This window comes from Salvia splendens, chromosome 7 (assembly GCF_004379255.2).
Source record: "Salvia splendens isolate huo1 chromosome 7, SspV2, whole genome shotgun sequence".
Lineage (NCBI taxonomy): Eukaryota > Viridiplantae > Streptophyta > Magnoliopsida > Lamiales > Lamiaceae > Salvia > Salvia splendens.
Genome location: NC_056038.1, coordinates 7,950,576 through 7,975,297, shown reverse-complemented (window position 1 = coordinate 7,975,297; position 24,722 = coordinate 7,950,576). Strand labels below are relative to the sequence as shown.

At 38.1% G+C, this 24,722-nt stretch overlaps 3 protein-coding genes across 3 annotated transcripts; all 3 read left to right on the top strand.

Annotated features, from left to right (window-relative positions):
* The first annotated feature begins 218 nt into the window (after positions 1-218).
* Positions 219-4,294, top strand: LOC121811329 (ruvB-like protein 1). Its single transcript, XM_042212166.1, has 12 exons — positions 219-450; positions 737-925; positions 1,320-1,451; positions 1,545-1,694; positions 1,960-2,115; positions 2,715-2,849; positions 2,938-3,003; positions 3,111-3,217; positions 3,461-3,560; positions 3,657-3,748; positions 3,838-3,907; positions 3,992-4,294. The coding sequence occupies exons 1-12, from the start codon at positions 370-372 to the stop codon at positions 4,079-4,081; spliced, it is 1,368 nt and encodes a 455-aa protein (XP_042068100.1). The 5' UTR covers positions 219-369; the 3' UTR covers positions 4,082-4,294.
* A 140-nt stretch (positions 4,295-4,434) lies between these two features.
* LOC121811330 lies at positions 4,435-5,502 on the top strand. The gene is made up of 3 exons (XM_042212167.1): positions 4,435-4,742; positions 4,977-5,018; positions 5,104-5,502. The coding sequence occupies exons 1-3, from the start codon at positions 4,590-4,592 to the stop codon at positions 5,359-5,361; spliced, it is 453 nt and encodes a 150-aa protein (XP_042068101.1). The 5' UTR covers positions 4,435-4,589; the 3' UTR covers positions 5,362-5,502.
* Positions 5,503-8,886: 3,384 nt separating this feature from the next.
* Positions 8,887-14,524, top strand: LOC121742365 (4-hydroxy-3-methylbut-2-en-1-yl diphosphate synthase (ferredoxin), chloroplastic-like). The gene is made up of 20 exons (XM_042135485.1): positions 8,887-9,118; positions 9,538-9,782; positions 9,993-10,150; positions 10,436-10,542; positions 10,631-10,731; positions 10,828-10,904; positions 11,039-11,158; positions 11,242-11,472; positions 11,655-11,771; positions 11,866-11,940; positions 12,035-12,112; positions 12,341-12,400; positions 12,491-12,553; positions 12,745-12,889; positions 12,980-13,118; positions 13,223-13,300; positions 13,380-13,539; positions 13,628-13,726; positions 13,865-13,969; positions 14,208-14,524. Exons 2-20 carry the CDS (start codon positions 9,569-9,571, stop codon positions 14,307-14,309), a joined length of 2,229 nt encoding a protein of 742 aa, XP_041991419.1. The 5' UTR covers positions 8,887-9,118; positions 9,538-9,568; the 3' UTR covers positions 14,310-14,524.
* Positions 14,525-24,722: the final 10,198 nt, after the last annotated feature.

The following is a 24,722-nucleotide window of genomic DNA, read 5'->3' as shown; positions in this document are numbered from 1 at the left end:
ATTATTATTTCTCTTCATTCAACTAATAAAATAACACTACATCAAATAAAATACTAGGAGTAACAAAAAAAGGAATGCCTTACGAGACAGAGAGTGAAATCAGAAGGGATAATGTGATCGGCATTTATACCACATGGGCCTCGGGCCCGGGAACAGCCCAACACCAAATAGAACATTTTTCATTTTCTCTGAAACTTTTTTTAGTGTTATTTTGAAATAAACAAAAACTACACATCCAACTCCGCCTCCCTCCCTACGTCTACTACAGCGGCAGAAGCTTATTGTGTGAAATTAGCAGGAAAACAGAATTTAGTGTGTGAGGGAGAGCAAGGGAGCTCAGCTCGTAAAGAAAGGAGAAGGAAATAAGGAATGAAGATAGAACAAGTGCAATCAACCACAAAGAAACAGAGAATCGCAACTCACACTCACATTAAAGGCCTTGGCCTCCAGGTTAACTTTTTCAATATTCTTCTCAACTGGGACTTCTTTCCATTGTCAATACTATTATGTTTACCCAAATTTACAAGTTTCAGCCTTCTACGGTTTCCGGGGTTTATAAGCTCTAGGGTTTTTCTCTGGGTTTGTTCCTCCCAATTTTTAGGGCTGTATTAGCTTTACCCCATTTAATTTGTGGGGAGAGAGTAGATATTTTGGTTTCTTTACATAGTCACGTTTTGGTTTATCTGGTTCACTCTTTTTTTCATTAACTGATTTTATTGTTAATATATGTTGGCAGCCCGATGGAAAAGCATTACCTTTGGCTGCTGGGTTTGTGGGTCAGGATTCCGCAAGGGAAGCTGGTGGCCTTGTGGTTGATATGATTCGACAGAAGAAGATGGCTGGCCGTGCCCTCTTACTAGCTGGTCCTCCTGGCACTGGAAAGACTGCGCTTGCTCTTGGAATTTCCCAAGAACTTGGTAGCAAGGTGTGTATAACTGCTCCTGTCTCCTGTATTCCTTTAATCTTATATACATCGAACTTGCTCTACACTTTGAAATCTGAAATTCTCAAACTAGGGTTTCACAAGTAAATGGAAATTCTCTATCTATGTAGCCACAATTGTCTTTCCTATCTTCTTTTGTTTGCATTAATGCTTTCCTTGAGTTTAGTTCCCTCTCTGACCTTTACACTTGCATTAATACATCAGGGCATTCTGCAATCTGCCATTGCTCTTCGATGAGAACATCTCTTGAAAAATTTTACTTGTCTAGTTGTCTTTTATTCGGCAGCTTCTACATATCTAGTTTCATGCATTGTAAGTAGCATCTGGCTGTCTCTGGTGTTGATGTATGGCATATTACTTGTCTTATGAAATGCAGGTTCCATTTTGCCCGATGGTTGGATCAGAGGTATATTCATCAGAAGTAAAGAAGACGGAGGTTCTAATGGAAAACTTTCGGCGAGCTATTGGTCTCCGCATTAAAGAAAACAAGGAAGTTTACGAAGGAGAGGCAAGTCTCATGTTATGAGAAAAGAATGTTGAAATAAGTCGCTGCTATTTTGCAACTTTTGCTTTTTTGATTTCTAACTTTTATATATTGCAGGTTACCGAACTATCTCCAGAAGAAACTGAAAGTGTGACTGGTGGTTATGGTAAAAGTATCAGCCATGTTATAATTGGATTGAAGACTGTAAAAGGAACCAAACAATTGAAGTTAGATCCGACAATATATGATGCCTTGATTAAGGAAAAGGTTTGTCTCAGATAGACCTATCCTCACTTGTTCTTTCTTTTAATAATCATACCAATTTTCACATAATTTTTAGTGCCTAGAGATGCTATATTTCAGTAATGTTGTTCTCTATCTACATACTAATCTGCTAATGCAGTATAAAGATTCTAAAGGATGTTGTATGAATGATAAACCATTCATGACAATAACACATCCTTTTCATTTATTATGAATATCTCTATGGTGTTAACTGATTCAGCTGCAAGATCTGTGTCTCTAACTGCAGGTAGCTGTTGGTGATGTTATATACATTGAAGCAAATAGTGGAGCTGTTAAAAGGGTTGGAAGGAGTGATGCTTTTGCTACTGAGTTTGATCTCGAGGCAGAAGAATATGTGCCACTCCCTAAAGGAGAAGTTCATAAAAAGAAGGAGATAGTGCAGGTTTGTTACATTGCCAAGCAAAGTTAGTTTATAGCTATTGTATACTAGAAAAAGTGATGCACTACTATGGAAATTAGAAGTAACATTTTAGATATACCATTCCACATATTCGTTTGCATAAGTTTGTTTACTTCCCGGTCCTGTTATCCGTTGAAGTCACAACCTAAACTTGGTTAGGTTGTCCTTGTGCTGATCTCATAATCTTCTCATCCCGAACTTGAGTGGAAGTTTTGTTAAACCATGTCTTGTACACATTAAGAGTATCATGCTTTTGGCAAGTGTGTTGGTTGTGTGATAGGCCATTGGCATTTAAAGTATGAAGACTGGTTGATGCTGCAGGTACTTGTTATGGTTCTTGGCATTATGGAGCTTCTAGACTTAAACTTTTCTAGTATCTAGACTTTTGGTTTGATCTCATCTTTAATGTTATCAGCAGTCCCTTTAGATTCAGAGTGGAAATGTATGAACATCTCAAGTTGGTTTTGCTTGATGAGTGATGATGCCTTGAGGATCTATGTGGTTTGATCATGAAAGTTTGAGTATGTTTTTCGCTTAGTGAAGTGATAAAAAATTAATTTGTCTACACCTGTTCTTTTAAGGATGTTACATTGCATGATCTTGATGCTGCAAATGCACGGCCCCAAGGAGGCCAAGATATATTGTCTCTGATGGGTCAGATGATGAAACCTAGGAAAACTGAAATCACTGACAAGCTGCGGCAAGAAATAAACAAGGTGTGTCTTAAAGCCATGACATGGTATTTGGAGCTTCTTAGGCCCTGGAATCTAAAGCAGATTATTTATTTATGTTCAATAATTCCAGGTTGTCAACCGGTATATAGATGAAGGTGTTGCAGAGCTTGTTCCTGGTGTCTTGTTTATTGATGAGGTGCTTAACTTGCATTTTTGTATTTTTTTTATAATGATTTTTTAGTTTTTATTGTTTACCTTGACTGTATGCTCGCTTCTTTGACTAACTGTTTAAAAACAACTCAGGTTCATATGCTGGATATGGAGTGCTTTTCTTATTTAAATCGTGCTTTAGAAAGTTCGCTATCTCCCATTGTGATCTTTGCCACAAATCGAGGAATTTGTAATGTCAGGTATGCAGATGAAATGGTATATAATTGTAAAAAGCCATGTTTTCTGATAAAAATATGTCAAGTTTGATATTTCTTTAAATTTGTAATATCTTTTTCATATTGTGAACTGTATCCATGACCCATAGTCTTCATAGGTTCCTGTGCCTCAGCATATATTGCTTGAAATGATTATATTGTAGATTTAATTCCTGCTTTCTCAACAACTAATTTGTACCAAAGCTAAGATTATAACATTGATTTCAGAGGAACAGACATGACTAGTCCTCATGGTATACCAGTTGACTTGTTGGATCGCTTGGCTATCATAAGAACAGAAACCTATGGCCCCGCTGAAATGATACAGGTAAATTAATCTCACAAAAACTATTATGCGGTGGTGCTGAATGTTCAATGTCTTGTATTGTTGCTTTTCTTATAAATTGCTGGTTCTGTGCTATAGATATTAGCTATCCGAGCACAAGTCGAGGAACTCCAAATAGATGAGGAAAGCCTTGCTTATCTTGGAGAGATTGGACAGCAATCATCATTGAGGTTCTTTTTCTTTTCTCATCATCTTTTATCTGCAACTCTGCTTTTGCGCGTTAATTTGATCTAACACTGGCTCAAAAATGTGTCTTCAGGCATGCCGTCCAGTTGCTATCTCCTTCCAGCATCGTTGCTAAGATGAATGGCCGTGATATTATTTGCAAGGTACGATACGTTTAACTCTACTTCCGAAAATGTAAGTATCAACGATTATGAGGAAATAATCAGTTGACTTGTACGTTGTTGCAGGCGGATCTTGAAGAAGTGAATTCTCTCTACCTGGATGCCAAGTCTTCTGCAAAGCTTCTTCAAGAGCAGCAGGACCGATACATCTCGTGAGGAACTTGCTGAAGCGAGATTGTTTCCACCATTGTCCCTTGTCTCGTCTAGAATCTATGCCGTCTCACAGACCAGGACATCCTTGCATCTTTCTGGTTTTGTTGTTCTGTCACGCATTGATTCAGATGTGATTCTTGTCTAGGAAATTCACTCAAATTGTTGGCATACATTCGGATTAGTTTTTCCAATAGTCTGTCGATTATTTGGTGCCCCTTTTTGAGGTTCTCTGTTTTATATGTCGATTTAAATGTTCATGGATTGAGGTGACAAATGAGTTTTCAAATATAAGTAATGAATATATAATTGGATTGAAATAGAAGATGTCGTAACTAAAAAGTTGTGAATATATTTCATATCAAACAATAGAAGAAAATATGTGGTAATCTGTAACGAATTGCTCACTGTTGTAATTTCTTTCCCGTGCATTTTTTGCGTATATATAGCGAAATCTACCTTTACTGAACACGCGAATATCACTTCTCACACACACGCACGCAGGCGGTGAGTGATGGAAGCTTTGGGAGACGGGGAAGGTTGCAAGATAGTGATGGAAGTTTTGGGAGACGGCGAAGGTTGGAAGAGGAAGAAGCTTGATGTAGAAGATTACCTCGATTTCATTGACGACCGCGATCTGTCTCTCACCGTTCGTCAACTTCGCGAGGTGAAACCGCGCATCGTCATTGTTTCAATTTTTACATAAATCACTGCCATTGTTCCTCAGTTGTGTTCATTTTTGCATTTCTCTTTTCACCCGATCCTAAATCTATTGGTGGTATGAGTTCAATTTTAAGTGCGCTCTGGATTTGATTTTTAGTTCTGCAATTGCTTTTAATTTGTCCATCGGTGAGATTTACCGAGATTTTGGGGCTGAATCTACTCGCATTTTCTTTGGCAGGTCATGAGCATGCATGGGTTCAAAAAGATCGAAGCTCCAAAGGCACGACTACTACACTCATTTCTACTGTCACCTCTTTAAATTGGTAGTGTTTTGATTTGTTTTTACGATTTGGAATGTGATTCAGGCGACTCTGATGGAAATGGTTTCAACAATGGAGTTGATGGATCTCCAGCGGTCGAGTCTGCTAGACGGCGTATCTGGAGATGCAAGCTTAACCCTGAAGGAAGTGAAAGACGACCTCAAATATCTCAGCTGGCAGGACTGCCACGTCACATCTGTTCTCACCTACGGCGCCGGCGGTACTTCCCAATCCTCCGCCGGCGTCTCACTGAGAAGGAAGGTGGGTAAAGTTGCTATTGAGGATTCTGTCCACTGGTACTAGTATTGTAGCTGAGAGTACCACCGTTAAGTCGGAAACCTAGTTCCTTAGGCTATTTGTCACCGGAAATGTATTCAACTCGATTTTGTAGGTTTTTATTATATGCGCATATTAAAAGTTTGTATATAAAAAATGTTATTTGAATGGTTGGTTTAATTAATTTTTTTCAAAATAAATCTATGAACGCATTATTCATAATAAATAAGGCAAGTGGTCAGTACCTTGACGGCTTGACCAAACACGAAGAACAGAATAACACAAGCCGTCATGGTAATAAATCATTTCTTTATCAAAACAATTACGTTTAATATTTATTTACTATTTGCACACAAACAAACACTAATTTCACGTACTACACGCCTTTCTCGTGGCCGTCATAATCCAAATCCGTTGCATCTCCAATATAAAAAAATTTTTATTTAAAAATGCCAACCACTGAAAAATGTAATCTATCATATACTGCTACCAAATCAATTTCTCCGCCAACGAAAGTAGTGATAATATACGAAAAAATATACTACTTTTAAATATAAAACTAGTACTAAAGTAAAAGAAAATTAGGAAAAATGGTTAAAATTTATTACGTATAGATTTGGATTACTCGTGATAAATACCAAAATGAAAAAAATAGAGTTACGTAAATTTCAGTCATTGAAATTTGAGTAAAAATATTTGCAAGCGAAGGCTGTGATAATTGATCGTCAATAGTCTTACTTACTTAATGCATATCAAAGGCAGAAGTCAAAAACGGCGTTCATTTAATAGTAGTATTAGTAAAACTTCTAAATGAGGCGTTAATTAGTCAGTTTGTGTCACTTTTAAATGCGCCGGCAAGCATGAGTTACATTTAAATAATCTTTAATTGGATAGTCTAGCCCCACATATTCTACAAGGTAGACTCGTCCAATTTTTACACCATTTCTTTTTTTTAATTTTCAGATTTATAATTAAACAGCATTAGTTAATAATCTCATACAGGGTGTAACTGATCTGTCAGATTCCAAAGTGCTCACAAGATTATAAAGAACAAAAATAAATTAAATGCTAGTATATGCTACCTTTTCCCATGATTCCAAGACTTTCAATGTTTGTTAGGTTTCATAAATTTATTTTGGAAGTATTTATAGTTGGTTGATAAATGTGTTGTATATAATCAATTTTTTAAAAATCCAATGATAGTTACTCGACGAAGTTATCGATTCATGATTCAACTGGTCGGATTGAGACCATCCATAAGATCGAATATTAAATAATTGTTTTATCAAAATATCTTAACAACAAATTAAAAGTAAGAAAGAAAAGAATATTCAAGTTATTTTTATGCTAAAATCGGATTGAATAAGGTGCGACGATTGAATCGACTTATCTGATAAGAATTTTAAAACATTGTGGATAACTATATCTCTATATGAATATTACTTGAAAAGTCTGCAATACAGTACATAGTCAAACAAAAGTAATACTCCTGATTTAATTAAGTGTTCCTTTAGTAAGTGATCTCTCAATTATATTTAGAATACTAATTTAATTACACTAAAAAATCAATCACAAATTATATAGGACCTAAAATCAAAAGTGCGAGTAATATGAATGGATGGAGTATGAAATATGCAAATGATAAGATAGTCAAGGTTAGGGATGTCAATCAGGCCAATCCGTTCTGGTTGTCTGGCCATTCGGGTACGGGCTATTCAGGTTATGATTTTTTTCGGTTATAAAAGTTCGACCCTAACCCTAACCTTTCGGGTTTCGGGCTAACCCACCGGGTTATTCGGGCCAATGCTTATTTTTAATTCTTTTAATATTTTCAAAAAAAATAATACGTATTTAAATTTTCTTTAATTATATACATATTTTTAATTAATCATTCAACAATGAAATACAAATTTTTAATTTTCTTTAATATTTTTTAAAAAGATTAAGTTATTTAAATTTAAATAACTTATTCATTACATAATTATTTACAAAATATCTATCAATAGTATGTTTATGTATTTAAAACATAAATCAACACTTTGTTTCAAAATTCAAACATAAATCAATTCGTAGAAAATTGAATAAAATTTTCATAACGTGAGAGGTGCATCGTAGATGTAACAAAAATATTTTGAATTGTTAAAGAGTGAATTATCAAGATGCTAGCTAATTGGAGTAACTCTAAGTTTTCTTGAATTATGATTGGTCAAATTTAATTCATTCCAGTTGTAAATAAGTCAAATAATAATTTATCTTTATGTGGATGCGCAGCAGCCTTGTTTGAGTCAATGTATCTCGCGATTTTGAAGTCTGATAAACCCATAATGCATATCATTCTCTTCATCTTCAAAAAAGCTTCGCGTGGATATATTGTACGCCTCAATCGGAGCTTTGTAGAGAAAGTTGTGACCATTACAAAAACTGCTCGTTGTGCAGAAGCCTTCAACCCGACGGGCCGACCCGTAACCTGAACGGGTCAGCCCGCCTAACCCGACAACCCGAACGGGTCAGCCCGAATGACCCGATTTTAATTTCGGGCTACGAATTTACAACCCTACCCCTATATTTTTATCGGGTTATTCGGGCCGGCCCGCAGGTTCCGGATTACATTGACATCCCTCGTCAAGGTTACTTAGTCTTTTCTATGGTTAATAATCCATTTGCAACATTTGCAAGCTAGTAGTATTAGTACAAATATTTATTGATTTCCAATTCTTCTGACCTAGATTATGCGTAGGCGGATATGAGAATAAATCATTTAATAAGCCTAATACATGTTTGTTGAATATAGATGCATTCCGAAAATTTGTAGCACATTGATAGGATGATAGAACCATAGACATTGCCAAACAAGTGAACTGTAAATTAAGTATCACCTAATTTATCAAAAAAATCAACAGCACATACAAAGGTGTTAAGAGTAAGTAGTATTTTATAAATTGCACAAACATTTGACTCGAAAGCATATACCAAATTTGAATTCCAAACTTCGACCCAATTCAGAGGAAAATAACAATACACTACTGTTTAAAACGTCCATCAATTATTGACTTATTATTTTAGTTGTTTAATTCTTGACTAGAACATCTCTGACTTCAACAATTCTCTAAAAATAATGTGTAAAGCGAATGCAATTGAATTGATTTATTTAATACAGTATACATATCCATTATTAATTTAAACAAAATTAAATTTTATGGAGTGCCACGTGGTCGCCACAATTGTTGCAAATGGAATCAGCCTAAATTTGTAATATTTGCAATCAAGTCCTTAAATTTTATACTAATCTATTTTAATGCTTTCCTAAATTCTATAATTTCTAGCTGTTATCTGAATTCTACTACTGATTTCTAACATACTAATTCCATCAATTAGAGAATATTAAAAATAAAAAATAAAAAATTAATGTTAATTAGTGAAATAACCCCGGTATTTTATGGTTGTTCAAAAGTTAAATTAGAGGGGCTGAAAAGCAATATTTTGAAACTCAAAACATCATCGATTTGCACAGTTGTCAGTTGGAAAAACTAGAAAAAAATATTAATGGCTACCAGAATATGTAAATGACGATGCTGATGAACTGATTTTTGTCTGCTTATGAAATTTGGTTGCAGCTTTCATAATCTTCTGCCTTCAGCAATTATAAAGCCTCCTAGCCCGGCTTCACTTATCTTTCTGAATTTTCAGCTCCAAATAATTTTTCATTTCAAATTCATCCCACCACCAGTTCATCTCTTTCTCGACTCTTCCTTTTGGCTGATTAGTGCTAATCGTTTTCTCATCTGTAAGTCTCTGGCTTGACTGAACCATGGTTTCAAGTTCATTTATCCAGTAGATACTCGTTATTCACTCTTGCACGTTTTGGAGCTATTATTTTGTAATTTAGGAATTGCGTGTCTAATCTTTTGTGGTTTTTCATTGTTTATTTTTGCGTGAAAAGCATGGAGATTTTTTTGTGGTTTTTATTTATTATTGTGGGGTTGTCTTGATTTCTTGTTCTTTTTACCCTGGTTTTTTGGCTTTTGGGGTGGGGTGGATGCGTTCGATTTGGGCGATTTAATCAATTTGAGAAGTGAGGTGTTTTTTGAATTGTCTGGTTTTATTTGATTATGGCATTTCTATGGAGTATCTCTGATTAAAATTGTGCAGGCTAACAGTTTATGTGCTGAAAGGTGAATGTTAACTTTGTTTGTGTTGGTTTAGGAGAGTGGAATTTGATACTCTGCGGAGTAAAATGGCGACTGGAGTTGTTCCAACTTCATTTACCGGTCTCAAAAGCCGGGATCATCTAGGCTTGGGGTTCGGAAAGAGTTCCGACTTTGTTAGAGTTTCTGACTTGCAAAGGGTTAAGTTTGGCAGGAGCAAGGTTGCAGTGATAAGAAACTCAAGCAACCCTGGTTCAGAAACTGTTGAGTTCAAGCCAGCATCGGAGGGAAGCCCACTGTTAGGTATATGCTTCTTGTTTGCTATTCTACTGCTTCTGGATTCTGTTCTTTAAGATACATTATCTTCATTTTTTTATGACCAACTTGTGTGTGGATGTATATTCGTAAGTTTGAGTTTGGTCTCAAAGCATTTTAATCCTGTCGTTCTGAATATATTGATTCACAGTGATGTTGTTGGGTTAGACATCTGATCTGTCAAGTTTGTGAATGCAGTTCCCAGGCAGAAGTATTGTGAATCCATACACAAGACAGTCCGGAGAAAAACCCGCACAGTGATGGTTGGAAATGTTGCTTTAGGTAGTGAGCATCCCATCAGAATTCAAACAATGACTACCACAGATACAAAGGATGTTGCTGGAACTGTTGAGCAGGTTCCCCTATAACTGAAACGATTTTACTAGTTCTCTTCTTGTCTTAAATGTATAAATTGGAATATTATCTAGAAAACATGCCATGTAGAAGATAATTGATCAATCTCCGGAGGTTTTTATGTTTCATTTTGTAAACTAATTCTGCATTTTTCCTGTCGTAAGATGTGAAATTCTGTTGAGAATTATTTGATAGAAGATTTCTAACTATTTTGTGTCTTCAATACTTTTTTTTTGCAATCCTTTTTTTTTACCTTTCTTTCATCTCATTGAATCTTCAACCTGCAGGTAATGAGAATATCAGATCAAGGAGCTGATCTTGTTAGAATTACGGTACAAGGAAGGAAAGAAGCAGATGCTTGTTTTGAAATTAAGAATACCCTTGTTCAGAAGAAGTAAGTTTTATATTGAGTTGAATCATAGTATACATCACAATTCACAACTGAATGCAAGTGAAAGTATTTAATAATTTATACCTTGCAGCTACAATATCCCTCTGGTGGCTGACATTCACTTTGCTCCACCAGTGGCTCTGCGAGTTGCTGAATGTTTTGACAAAATTCGTGTTAACCCAGGAAACTTTGGTACTAAATTCACCACCATATGCTTCTTTGGAATTATATTTCTCTATGAGATACAAATGGTTCAAGTGTTAGATCTAACTCTATAATATATTTTAGCTGATAGGAGGGCACAGTTTGAGATACTGGAATACACCGATGATGACTATCAGAAAGAACTTGAGCATATTGAGAAGGTCAGAGATAGACTTCACTTACTTTGCTTCATTTTATCTTACAAAAGACTTGTCTACTTCTGAGTTATAGCCATCTATTGTTATCCAGTATTCTGTGAGAAATAATGATCCATCTTTTTTCCGTGTATTCTTAGGTTTTCACTCCTTTGGTTGAAAAATGCAAGAAGTATGGCGTGGCAATGCGCATTGGAACCAACCATGGTAGTCTTTCAGACCGCATTATGAGTTATCATGGAGACTCGCCCAGGGGAATGGTAAGTACCTATTTTCAGCATTTGGAATGAGTTATGCACCTATACTGGTTCTGGTGATGTATATACCTTCGCTCATGTAACAGGTGGAGTCTGCATTTGAATATGCAAGGATTTGCCGAAAATTGGACTTCCATAATTTTGTGTTCTCAATGAAAGCAAGCAACCCAGTTATTATGGTTCAGGCGTACCGCCTCCTTGTAGCTGAAATGAATGTTCTAGGATGGGATTACCCATTACATTTGGGAGTCACTGAAGCTGGTGAGGGTGAAGATGGAAGGATGAAATCTGCGATAGGAATCGGAACACTCCTTACAGTATGTCCTTTTACATGCTTTTGCTCAAAACAATATAATGCAAACATTTATCCTGTTTTCTTAATTCAACCTTGACTAAGAATCTAATATTTCTAATTTGTCTTACTAACAGTCTAATCACAGTACTTATGTAGTTAAATTATTAAAACTTCACTTGCATCTGACCAATGTTGAACATGCAGGACGGCCTAGGTGATACTATTAGAGTTTCTCTAACTGAACCTCCAGAGGAGGAGATAGACCCCTGCAGAAGATTGGCTAATCTTGGAATGAAGACAGCTGAACTTCAGAAAGGAGTGGTATGGCTTCAATGTTGACTAGCTATGTTTGCTTCTATAGTCCTAAAATGTACTTACACAGTTCAAACCTTTTATTGTTGTTGGATTCAACCAGGCACCATTTGAAGAAAAGCACAGACACTATTTTGATTTCCAACGTAGAACTGGTCAACTTCCCATTCAAAAGGAGGTCAGATTTTATTTCTATGGTTTACAATGAATCATTTTAAGGAATTTTTGGAGCATCAGATCTCTTGATCTCTGACTTTGTTTCTCCCATGCAGGGTGAAGTGGTTGACTATAGAGGTGTGCTTCACCGCGATGGTTCAGTTCTGATGTCAGTTTCTCTGGATCAGTTGAAGGTTTGCTGCTATGATCTTTTCATATATCTATATTATCTTGACTAATAAGTAATCCGGCCTTTTTCTTTTCGATGATGATGTGGGAGATGATTGTGTCGTTTTCTTTCCTTCTATACCCCTTGGTCTGGAATATTTACCTTCTTTTGTCCTTTTCTTTGTCTTTTACTTTGAGAATCTTGCATTTTTGTTGATTTTCATATGATCCCTATTTTCCACTTTCACTTGTAGTCACCGGAATTGCTATACAAATCCCTTGCAGCAAAACTTATTGTCGGAATGCCATTCAAGGTATGCTCAAAGTTCCACTCTCTGTCATGGGCACGTTATGCTCAATTTTCTTTGGGGAGATCTCATTTAAGAAATTAAATACTGATACAGGACCTAGCCACTGTGGACTCAATCTTGCTGAGAGAACTTCCATCACAAGATGATAAAGATGCCGTAAGCCTCTTCAGCTAACCATAAGACTATGCATTAAAATAATTCGTTTCATATTCTAGTGTGTGTGTGTGTGGGTGTTTCCCCTCTTATTACCAGAAAGAAATTGTTGAATTTTGAAGCTCCAAATTTCTTTTGGTGTTCCATAAGCCATGCAAATGACTTAAAATCACCTTTTTTCAATCTATGACCAGAGGTTGGCTCTCAAACGTCTGATAGACGTTAGCATGGGAGTAATAACCCCTTTATCAGAACAATTGACAAAACCATTACCAAATGCTTTGGCCATGGTAACTCTCAAGGAATTGTCATCTGGTGCTCACGAGCTTCTTCCAGAAGGTACACCACTCATTATAATGCCAAAAGCTTTCTAGGTTTTCACATTACTGAAATGCTAGTAGTCATGCTAACTTACCTATGTTCATTCAGGTACACGTTTGGTAGTCTCTGTGCGTGGTGACGAACCACAAGAAGAGTTGGAAATTCTGAAGACTACTGATGCGACCATGATCCTTCATCACATACCATATGCAGATGAGCAAACCAGCAGAGTTCATGCTGCAAGAAGGTAGGTTCCGGGACTATCGGTCCCGTCATTGGCATTTTAGTTTTAGCAGTGAGTCCCTGTACGTTTCACCCAGTCTTCTTACTTGAGGATCTTCGTCTCTGCAGGCTCTTTGAGTATCTTTCTGAGAACTCGCTGGACTTCCCAGTTATTCATCACATAGAGTTCCCAAAAGGAATCCACAGGTATATATCAGGCAAATGAGTTTATTCAAGTGAAATTCAGATTTCAGATCGTAGCTGACATTAATTCTTCCATGGGCAGAGATGACTTGGTTATCGGTGCTGGCACCAACGCAGGAGCGCTTCTGGTAGACGGACTAGGAGACGGTATTCTATTGGAATCCCCGGATCAAGAGTTTGAGTTCCTCAGGGATACTTCATTCAATTTGCTACAAGGCTGCAGAATGAGAAATACAAAGACGGTTAGTATAACGATTGCATAAGGAAGAAAAAAAATCAATATATTTGAAGAATAATCACATTTCCTTTTCTTGGTGGAAATGATATCAGGAATACGTGTCATGCCCATCTTGTGGAAGGACATTGTTCGACCTTCAAGTGATTAGTGCAGAGATAAGAGACAAGACATCTCATTTGCCTGGTGTTTCGGTAATTAATAGTTCCTCAACACTCAGCTCAATGAATCAATATTCATCGAGGGTGCATTTATCTTGGAGAAATCATATGTAGTGTACGTGTAGCATTTAAATCCTCCATGTCTTCTTTTTTTTTTTTTTTTCTGTACAGATTGCAATCATGGGTTGCATTGTGAATGGCCCTGGAGAAATGGCTGACGCGGATTTCGGCTACGTTGGCGGTGCTCCTGGAAAGATTGACCTTTATGTTGGCAAGGTAGGCCTACTCCATGAGCTTTCTTTCTAAAACTCTATGTGCCTGAACTGAAAGAGTGATAATGTGATGATTGAATTTGCAAAACCGTGAATAATCTACATAGAAAGCATAGGATAAACTAGAATTTGTAATAATGAAGAAGAAAAGTTAAAAACCTTTATGATTCTATCTTTTCGTCTCTTGTTCTTCAAATGTTTGCTCCTGGTGTTGCATTTGTGACAAGTCTTGTGTGTTTCAGACGGTGGTGAAGAGAGGTATCGCGATGGAGGGTGCAACAGACGCACTGATCGAGCTGATCAAGGAGCATGGTCGGTGGGTGGATCCACCAGTCGAGGAGTAGCGGTCATAGGTTCTAGCATTGAATCTCTAGAGAAGATCATCTGCTGCTCAAAGCAATACTTGTGCATGAGGATGTGGTGATATAATACATATTCCGTGTTTTTTCAATATTTATGATAAGCTCCTTTCACTATTGTTGAAAGAAGAGCCTCATACCATTAGTATGACTATAAAATAATTGAATGAATGCAAGAGAATGATTTCATCTCTGCCCAATCACCATCATCATCATCATCATCATCATCATCTTCTGTACATCTCTGTTCTCTTTTGAAGATTAACATTTCTCTAATTCACTCAATTGAGTTATAATTAGAGCCAAAGTTTGTCCCATGTCCATCACGGAAAACGTTGTACCAATGAATCAATGACATAACTTCGTTCTAAAGGTGAAAAGATGTAGATGTGATAGAGATTATAAAAAAAAAGTGTTACTGTAATTGTAATTTTTTAAAAATATTGGATACTCGATTCACATAATTTAGATATAAATCCATTAAAAATTTGGGCAATATGTACGTAAGCTAAATTACTGACTACTACTACTACTATCTTCTTTGAGAATGCTTGATGGTAATGGAACGGTGTTGATTAGGATGCTTGTTTCCGGTGAAAGATACTGCTTGCCTAGTGTTGGTGGATTTAGGAAACATTCACTAATATTTTCAGAGATAATAACTGATAATATCACCAATTTAGATTATTTTGCGGTCATAATAAAATCTTACATGTCATTTAAGTGGACATTGACATAACATATTAAATCTTATGTGGACATTTACGTGACATAACTAACTTTATAATAATTTAATTAATATGATTAATACCCAGAGAACTAACTAATCACCGGATAAAAGAATATTTTATCATAAATTAGACCATCTCCAACTACCAAAACTCGTTTTTGGTATAGAAAATTTCTTTTACCATACACTAAACCCAAACCTCTTTTTTTGTTTTATATGGAAAGACATCAAATATGGTGCTACCGTAAAAATTTTGTGATACATATACTAAGAAATGGAGTAAATTTTGAATTATGCGTAAATGATTGGAATGAAACTACTTTTTGGTGTGACATATAATCAAAAATGGGTTTGAATATGGTATAAATGATTAGATGGCCCTCGAACCGATTAAATTAGTTTCCCAAGATATGTCGTTTACCGTATTATGAAAATCATTTTTGGTGTAGAAAATTTCTTTAACACTAAACTCAAACCTATTTTTAGGTATTTCTATGGAACAAACACTAAATATAGTGCTAGTATAAAAATTTTGTGAGACATGTACTTAAAAATTGTGTAAAATTTGAATTTGATGCAAATGATTTGAGTAAAATTATCTTTTAGTGTAAAAAGTTGGAGATGACCAGGCTGCCGACGTTCCGTGATTTGTGACTGGCTCGGAGATTGAGCTAAAGGATAAGATGTTTCTGACGACGGAAAAGGATTGGAAATTTTGATTAATTTAATTGATTGACTGGAATGTGATTCTAAACTTTTTTTTTTTCTTTTTTTAAAGAGTTGGTTCCCCATCTACCCCCATGATGATTCGAACCCCCAACCTATTGGTTAGAGGGGACGAGTCTTACCAACTGAGTTGCGCTTCATTGTCGAATTTTGATTCTAATCTATCGATGCAGCAGCTGCTAAAAGACTTGAGAATTAAGTAGTGACGCGGAAATCTGAATATTTCTGAATCAACTCAAAGGCTGGAACTCTAAGTCTTATTGGATAAGAAATGTGAACTGCTACTAGATTCCATCTCAACACTTTGATCTGCAATAAATTAAAACGAAGCGTCTTCTCTAACTCTAAGATTGAGGATTTCTGGGTTTGTAGTTGGATTCAAGGAGGGAATACAAAATGCAATAATAAAATTGATTTTGAGATCTGCAGGCAAATACATGTGACAACATGATGTCAAATTGCAAAAAATACAATTTCTCAATTGTTGTATTCACTGCCTTTCCAAGATTCAATAAACCTTTTTGTCATCCGATTCCTTTGCATTTGAGAAAAGGATGCTTACACAAAATCCAAATATTTGTGATTTACTATTTAAAACTTTCTTAGACTAGTGATACTGATAGCCCTCATTTTAATGGTAGCTAGTATATTCACATTTTCCAACCCAAATCTAGAGATCCAATCACATTATCCTCGCCTGCATGCATGCAGCCTATGATTTTCATGTTTCATTCCCCTATTTAATGCACTATTTTCGGCAATGAAAATGGCAATCACCATGGTTCAACAAAGGCATGAATGAGTAGAACTGCAGAATTCAGTCACAACTTTTTGTACCATAGTAGTAATATTCATAATAATAGTATATCTACAAAAAATCAACATACAAATAGTATATCTACAAAAAATCTGTGTGATCGGTGTAGCTGTACCGCGCGCGGCGGATGTTCCGCTGCCTCTTCTTATACACCACCGCCGCCATCCCTACCACGCAAACCGCAGCAATCACTCCAACCGCGATCCCCGCCTTCTTTCCACCGCTCATTCCTTCCGACTCTTCCAAATCGCCGAGATTCGTTTTCTCTCCCTGGTCGGCCGCCTCAACAGGCGCAGGAGACGGGGACTCTTCGTGCCTTGGGAACGGCGCCGGAGAAGGTGATTTTGGAATTGGACGCGACGGAGGAGAGTTTGGCGCCATTGGAGGTGGGGAGATAGCTCGCTGCGGAGACGAAGAAGGGGAGGATTGTGGAGCGTGTGCTGAGAATGTGGAATTGGGGAATAAGAGGAGAGCGAAGAAGATGGTGATTAGAGGAAGAAGATCTGAAGCCATATGTTGGGTCGTGATACCGCCGATCTCACACACGCACGAACGAGGAAATAAAGCACGCAAACGATATAACGTGGTTCGGTGATAATCCACCTACGTCCACGGAGAAGATGACCGGAATCTTATTGACGAACTCTTTACAATTACAACGAACTCACACTCACACTCTACCGCTCACAACTGCTTGCTATCTTGAGATTTAATCTCTCTGAGTGTGTGTATATGGTGTAATTCTGCTCTCTCACTACTGAGCTCTATCGAGCTATTTATACAAGATGCAATCAAGAAATAAAATCCAACTAACTCTATTTCCCAAAGTTAGTTATAACCGCTGCTCGGCTAAAACCGAACTGCCATTCTTGGTTATCAACCGAACTGCATTTCTCGGCTATCAACCGAACTGCCTTTCTCGGCTATCAACCGAACTGCCTTTCTCGGCTAGCTCAAAGCCGAGCTTTATTTCTTGATCTCTTCTCGGAGCTGCCGAGGCTCCACCACTCGATCACAACCGGACTCAAAGCCGAGCTTCATTTCCGAGCTCAGAAGCCGAGCTCCAGTAGTTTGCATGGACACACTTTCACAAATCTCCACCTTGTCCTTGCAAAACTCCATCAATATCCGGATTCCCTTCTCAATCCTTGTTACAAGCTTCAACACTCCACAATCTCAACCAACTTCAAACAATGTTTGAATTTCGAAGTTGGCAGAGATTTTGTCAACATGTCTGATGCATTTTCTTCGGTAGGAACTTTCACCACATTGATCTTTCCACTTTGAATCTCATCTCTGATGAAGTGTCTCCTCACATCTATATGCTTCGACCTCTCATGGAACATTTGATGTTTTGCTAAACATATAGCCGAGTTGCTGTCACAGTTAATCTTCACTGCTCCCAGCTTCATTCCTAGATCTTGTAGTATCCCTTGCAGCCATTTTCCTTCCTTTGCAGCCTCTGTTAGCGCAATATACTCAGCCTCGGTCGTAGACAATGCAACCACAGACTGTAGATTTGATTTCCAACTCACTGCTGTGCCAAATAACGTGAATATGTAGCCACTTTGGGATTTTCTGTTGTCCAAGTTGGCAGCATAATCCGAATCACAAAATCCCTCAAGAACTTCATCCTTTTCAGACCAGGCTCCACCACCAAACTTCAAACCAATCATTACAGATCCCTTTAGATACTTCAAGATCCATTTCAGCGCGGCCCAGTGCTCTCTGCCCGGGTCAGCCATGTACCTACTGGCCACGCTTATAGCATGAGCAACATCCGGCCTTGTACAAATCATCAAGTACATCACACTGCCCACTATATTCGCATAGGGTATCAGACTCATTTCCCTTCTAGCTTCATCTGTCTTTGGCTCTTGTTCTTTGCTAAGTTTGAAATGGCCTGCCAATGGAGTGGAGACGAACCTTGCATCCTTCACTTGATACTTTTCTATCACCTTCCTGATGTAATCAGCTTGAACCAACCTCAGCTCCCTTTTTCCTCTGTCTCTGATGATATCCATCCCTAGGATCCGCTTTGCCTCCCCAAGGTCTTTCATTTCAAACTTCTGCTTCAGTTCCTTCTTGACAATCTGCAGCTCATTCTTGCTAGATCCAGCCAACAGGATGTCATCTACATACAGCAATAAGTAGGCAACTATCAGATCTCCCTTTCTCTTGATATATACACAGCTATCAAAGTTTGATCTCTCAAAATCCATCAGCTCCATCTGCTCATGGAATTTCTTGTTCCACTGCCTACTACTTTGCTTGAGGCCATATAGGCTCTTTTTCAGCAAGCAAACTTTCTTCTCCTCTCCAGGTTTCTCAAAGCCTTTAGGCTGCATCATGTAGATTGTTTCCTCTAGATCTCCATGTAAAAAGGCTGTCTTCACATCGAGTTGATGCAGCTCCCAGTTAAAATGAGCAGTCATGACCAACAAGATCCGAATGGAAGTATGTTTCACCACTGGAGAGAACACCTCTGTGTAATCAATTCCCTCCACTTGTGTGAACCCCCTAGCAACCAGCCTTGCCTTAAAACGTATGCTTTCAACCTCCCCCACCTCTACCTTCTTTTTGAACAACCATTTGCAACTGATCAGTTTCTGTATCCCTGGATCAATCACCAAAACCCAAGTTCCATTTTTCAATAGGGACTCAATTTCTTCTTCCATGGCCTTGATCCATTTCTGACTTTCCTTGCAACTCATGGCTTCTTCATAGGTCGAGGGCTCTGAAAACATGAGTACTTCTGCTACACATAGAGCAAAGAAGCTCATATCATAATCTGAAAACCTACTAGGCAAGCCTGCATTCCTCCTCGGATTCCTTCTAATTTCCTGACTTGCAGCAGCTTGCTCCATTGGTGGATCATGATCACTCACATCCTGAGCTGGTTGAGGATTAAGTACTCCACCTTCTTCTTGATTTTCTGTAATATCAGCATCCTCATCTGTACCTGTCCCACCAGATCCTTCACCAAACTCAAAGCTCTGCATACTAGAGCTGCTGCCACCATCAGAGGCTCTTCCATTTTTCTTGAATGGCATTTCTTCTTCATTGAATATCACATCTCTGCTCACTATAACATTCTGACCTTCTCCATCCAAGTTCCACAATCTGTATCCCTTCACACCATCTTGGTATCCTAACATTGCACATTTCTTGGCTCTTGGTTCTAATTTATTCTGCCTTATATGTGCATAAGCTGCACATCCAAAAATCTTCAATGCAGAATAATCTCCCAAGCTCCCATACCATCTCTGATCTGGGGTCTCATCAGAGATTGCTGAAGAAGGACACTTATTGATGAGAGCAGCTGCAGTAGAAACGGCCTCTGCCCAAAACTTCTTTGGCATTCCAGAATAAAATAGCATACATCTCACTTTCTCTAGCAATGTCCTATTCATTCTCTCTGCCAACCCGTTTTGTTGGGGGTTTCTTGGCACTGTCCTATGTCTCCTTATTCCCTTCTCCTTACAGAAGCTATCAAATTCAGTAGACAGAAACTCCATGCCATTATCAGTCCTAAGATATTTCAGCACTGACCCTTTCTCATTCTCATATCTAGCATGCCATTCTCTAAACTTCTCAAATGCTTGGGACTTCTCTTTCAGGATATATATCCATACTTTTCTTGAATAATCATCTATGATGGAGATGAAATACTTACCTCCACCTATGGATTCAGTTGGAGATGGCCCCCAAAGGTCACTGTGGGCATACACAAAGGGTGCGGTTGAAGTGTGCTTCCCACCAGTGAATGGCAGCTTCTTCGCCTTTCCAAGAATGCAAGATTCACACTTACTCAGTTTCTCTGATGTACCTAACTTCATCACACCACGTTTTGCCAGCTGCCTGATGCCCTTTTCACCCACATGTCCCAGCCTAGCATGCCAAATATTAAGATTCTCTGACTGAGCAACATTCACTGCATCAACCACTGTCTCTCCCAGCAAGTAGTACAAGCTATTCTTTCTTTGGGCCTCCATAATGATTCTGGAACCCTTTGTTACTCTGAGAATCCCATTACTGGAATCAAACTTGTACCCCTTTGATTCTAACAATCCAAGAGAGATCAAGTTTCTCTTGATCTGTGGTATAAACCTGACCTCTGTGAGAGTCTTGACACTTCCACCCTTCATTCTGAGCTTGATCTCCCCAATGCCCTTGACATCACACGTCTGATCATTCCCCAGCATCACTGATCCTCTCCATGCTGACAATTCTTGAAACCAGGATTTGTGAGAGCATATATGGAAGGAGCAGCCCGAGTCCATAATCCAGCACTCTTCAATCTTTGCTCCTGAGTGTATATTCAAGGCCTCGTTGGCCTCCACCTCTTGAGCTAGATCAGCAGTCTCCAGGTTGCCAGCCATCTCTTGCCCTTGCTTCCTTCTCCAAGCATTGCAAGATTTCTTTAAATGGCCCGGTTTCTTGCAATAATAGCAGCTCCTGGTCTCCTTCTCTCCCTCAGCCCTCTCCTTCTTTGGTTTCTTTTTCTTGAAGCCTTTCTTGTTCTGACTTTTCTTCAGATACAAACTTTCAGCTACTGGATCATTTTTCCTTGAAGAAGTTGGATGATCAATCCTCTGTGATTCTTTCAATTTTAGGGCAGAATGAATCTCCTCATAGGTAACCTTGGACTCTCTTCCAAGTAGCACCGCATCCTTGAAATGTTCGAAACTTTTAGGAAGGGAATTCAGCAACATCAAGGCTTTGTCCTCATCCTTGATTACCTCATCGATGTTTTCAAGATCATCAATATATTTTCCGAACTCCTCAAGCTGCTCAGCAATGCTTCTTCCATCCGAGAACTTGAAGGCAAGAAGTTTCTGCTTCAAATGCAATCGATTTGCAAGGGACTTGGTCATATATAATGACTCAAGTTTTGTCCACACCCCTGCGGCTGTCTCCTCCTTGGAAACCTCTCTAAGCACCCTATCTGTCAAGTTTAAGATCAGGGTGCTATAGGCCTTGTATTGCATGTCTTGAAGCCTCCCTTTCTCCTTCTCGTCGGCCTCCGGATTCTCTTTAGGATCACTATTTCCCTTCAAGACATCCCATAGGCCTTGCTGCATCAAGATGGCCTTCATCTTCAGCCTCCACAGCCCAAAATCGTTTCTGCCGGTGAACTTCTCCACCTCAAACCTGGCCGTGGACATTTCTCGAACAAACGGTGGGCAATCGCCAAGATCGGCTCAGACAACAGAGCTCCCGGACTTCAACTCGCCCAGAAAACCAATCAAGAAAACGTTTCAACGTTTCCCACAGACGGCGCCACTTGTTGGGTCGTGATACCACCGATCTCACACACGCACGAACGAGGAAATAAAGCACGCAAACGATATAACGTGGTTCGGTGATAATCCACCTACGTCCACGGAGAAGATGACCGGAATCTTATTGACGAACTCTTTACAATTACAACGAACTCACACTCACACTCTACCGCTCACAACTGCTTGCTATCTTGAGATTTAATCTCTCTGAGTGTGTGTATATGGTGTAATTCTGCTCTCTCACTACTGAGCTCTATCGAGCTATTTATACAAGATGCAATCAAGAAATAAAATCCAACTAACTCTATTTCCCAAAGTTAGTTATAACCGCTGCTCGGCTAAAACCGAACTGCCATTCTTGGTTATCAACCGAACTGCATTTCTCGGCTATCAACCGAACTGCCTTTCTCGGCTATCAACCGAACTGCCTTTCTCGGCTAGCTCAAAGCCGAGCTTTATTTCTTGATCTCTTCTCGGAGCTGCCGAGGCTCCACCACTCGATCACAACCGGACTCAAAGCCGAGCTTCATTTCCGAGCTCAGAAGCCGAGCTCCAGTAGTTTGCATGGACACACTTTCACACCATATTTAATTTGGAGAGAGATTTGAAGAAAAAAGGTTGGAGTTGGTTATACAGAGATTGTGATTACACAAGTTGGATGAGAGATGGAGAGCGGTTTCTTCTGCATAATGTCTTACCATATATATACGTAAACTTCTTGTCTACATAAAAAAATATAATCTCACTTTATTAGATACAAAAAATACTCCTATTTAAAATTTTTAAAAAAATGCATAACTTTAAGCACAGTGCGGTTGACATAGTAGTAAAGTAGTAATGGCTGAGGATAAAAAGTTTCAGATTTCTGTCCATTGTGATGAAGTCTTAAAATTTATGTTCATATGCATATAAGAGCATCTCCAAGGGGAGATGTAAATAGAGGGGTAAAGTCATACAACTACTATATTTACTTTTTTTATTTGAAAAATTATTCTCAAAGGGAGAGTATTTGAGAAGTTATTATACTTTTTTCCATTTTGAAGATGTATCTTTACCTCTCCATCAATGGAGAGGTAAAATCTCATAACTACTATATTTGCCTTCTTTTCATGAAAAAACATTCTCCAAGAGGGAAGGTATTTGGGAAGGTATCACACTTTATATTTTTTAATGCATTTTGTTCTATTATTTTATTGATTTACCTTTTTATATACATTTTTTCTTTGGAATGTTTTATTTTTTGAAAGGGTATATTGCATTTTTTGAGAAGGTAAATAGATAATATACTTGTTTCATTTACCTTTCCTTATATTTACCTTTATTATGTAGAAAAAAAATTGTGAGAGGGGCTAGCTTTAGATATATGGAAAAGAGCCAACTGAGTTGTCCAAATGTTGACTTGTTATAGTTATTATCTTAATTAGTTTCATAATAATTTATTAAACGTATTAATTTTATATGAAAAATATGTAATGCTACCATTACTGCATTTTAATGAAATGAACATTATATAAGAAATTTGAGATAGTTAATAATGAAATAATAGCGAGAAAATTGAAAATAGCAGTAGCACCCACCATATTATGTGATGAACTTTGCTTACCCTCCGAATAAAGTTTGTAATTAAGGAAACCGACTGTGGCTTGAATCTTAATAGTTTCTTAAACCGTTGAATTTTAATAATGTAATATAACGTTTAGGGCACCCACAATGGGGCGTCCGATGGCGGTCATCGTCCTCGGGCGCGGACGATGCCTCCATTGTGGGTGCCAGCCATCGTCCGCGCCCTACGCCCACTCCCGATGCATCGTCCGCGGAAGAAGCGCGGACGATGGCCTATCGTCCGCGCCATCGGACGCCCCATTGTGGACTAGGCAGACGATGGCACGCATTTTTTTTTTCAAATTTTGTCTATTTAAACTTCGTTTCTCATTCACTTGTTCATACGAACATCTCGCCTCTCTCATTTCACTCATCTCTCACATTTCTACCTCTCTCGCATACCAAAATGAACCACGACGACGACACCACTAGTTCTAGTTCCTCGGAGTCAGGTAGTTCGACCTCGGAAGCCTTAGATGCAGCCGTTGAAGAGGCTATGGCGGAATGCTTAATCGAAATACAGCGCGAGGAGGCGGCGGAGGCGGCGCTGCCAACAAGACCATGCTTAGCTCATGAACGACATGATTGAAGAAGTGTGGGCCCGTAACCGCCGTCGCTGAGTTTGCGTATTTTTTAAATTCGTATTGTAATGTATTAATTTTATAAATGAAATGAAGTTTTTTCTCAATTTTTGTAGTTATTTAAATATTCAATTAAAAAAAATGCATAGGGCGTGCCTTAGGGCGCCCCACTTCAGGTGGGGGTAGGAGGATAAAACTGATGACGTGGCGCGCCATCACAGGGCGCCCAGTGTGGATGGCCTTACAAAGATCAAGACCGATCCATCACTTATTTTTCATAAATAAACAAATGTTTAGTCAACTTCTAAACGTACAAATGTTAAGTCTATCACATGAGGTTTTCTTGAAAATGAGTTTTCCTTGGCACCTTTGTCAAATACTCTCGTTTTTCTAGTGCAACATTACAATCCAGTTTAAGTAACTCATATGTAAAAAAATGTTACTCCTTCACAGTAATAAATTCACTCAATTTTTCAATAACTATAGGAGTTATCGTGCATATAGGGAGATCTTTTTTTTTTAGTTTACTCTATTTATGACAATTGAAAATTGCTCAAATTTATGTTCCAAAAGTTGGACTTCCAAACTATTTTCATAGATATTTATAGCTAGCAAAATATCTACAATTATATTCTTAATTAGAACACTCATATAAAT

What these genes read in the sequence shown, in the direction of transcription:
- LOC121811329 (XM_042212166.1), top strand. Translation starts at nt 370, where the DNA reads ATGAAGATAGAACAAGTGCAATCAACCACAAAGAAACAGAGAATCGCA. An exon ending in TGCGGCAAGAAATAAACAAG is followed by an intron (nt 2,850 to 2,937) that starts GTGTGTCTTAAA and finishes CAATAATTCCAG; the next exon opens with GTTGTCAACCGGTATATAGA. An exon ending in CGAGGAATTTGTAATGTCAG is followed by an intron (nt 3,218 to 3,460) that starts GTATGCAGATGA and finishes CATTGATTTCAG; the next exon opens with AGGAACAGACATGACTAGTC.
- LOC121811330 (XM_042212167.1), top strand. Translation starts at nt 4,590, where the DNA reads ATGGAAGCTTTGGGAGACGGGGAAGGTTGCAAGATAGTGATGGAAGTT. An exon ending in CCGTTCGTCAACTTCGCGAG is followed by an intron (nt 4,743 to 4,976) that starts GTGAAACCGCGC and finishes TTTCTTTGGCAG; the next exon opens with GTCATGAGCATGCATGGGTT. An exon ending in AAAAGATCGAAGCTCCAAAG is followed by an intron (nt 5,019 to 5,103) that starts GCACGACTACTA and finishes AATGTGATTCAG; the next exon opens with GCGACTCTGATGGAAATGGT.
- LOC121742365 (XM_042135485.1), top strand. Translation starts at nt 9,569, where the DNA reads ATGGCGACTGGAGTTGTTCCAACTTCATTTACCGGTCTCAAAAGCCGG. An exon ending in GAATCGGAACACTCCTTACA is followed by an intron (nt 11,473 to 11,654) that starts GTATGTCCTTTT and finishes TTGAACATGCAG; the next exon opens with GACGGCCTAGGTGATACTAT. An exon ending in AGAGTTCATGCTGCAAGAAG is followed by an intron (nt 13,119 to 13,222) that starts GTAGGTTCCGGG and finishes TCGTCTCTGCAG; the next exon opens with GCTCTTTGAGTATCTTTCTG.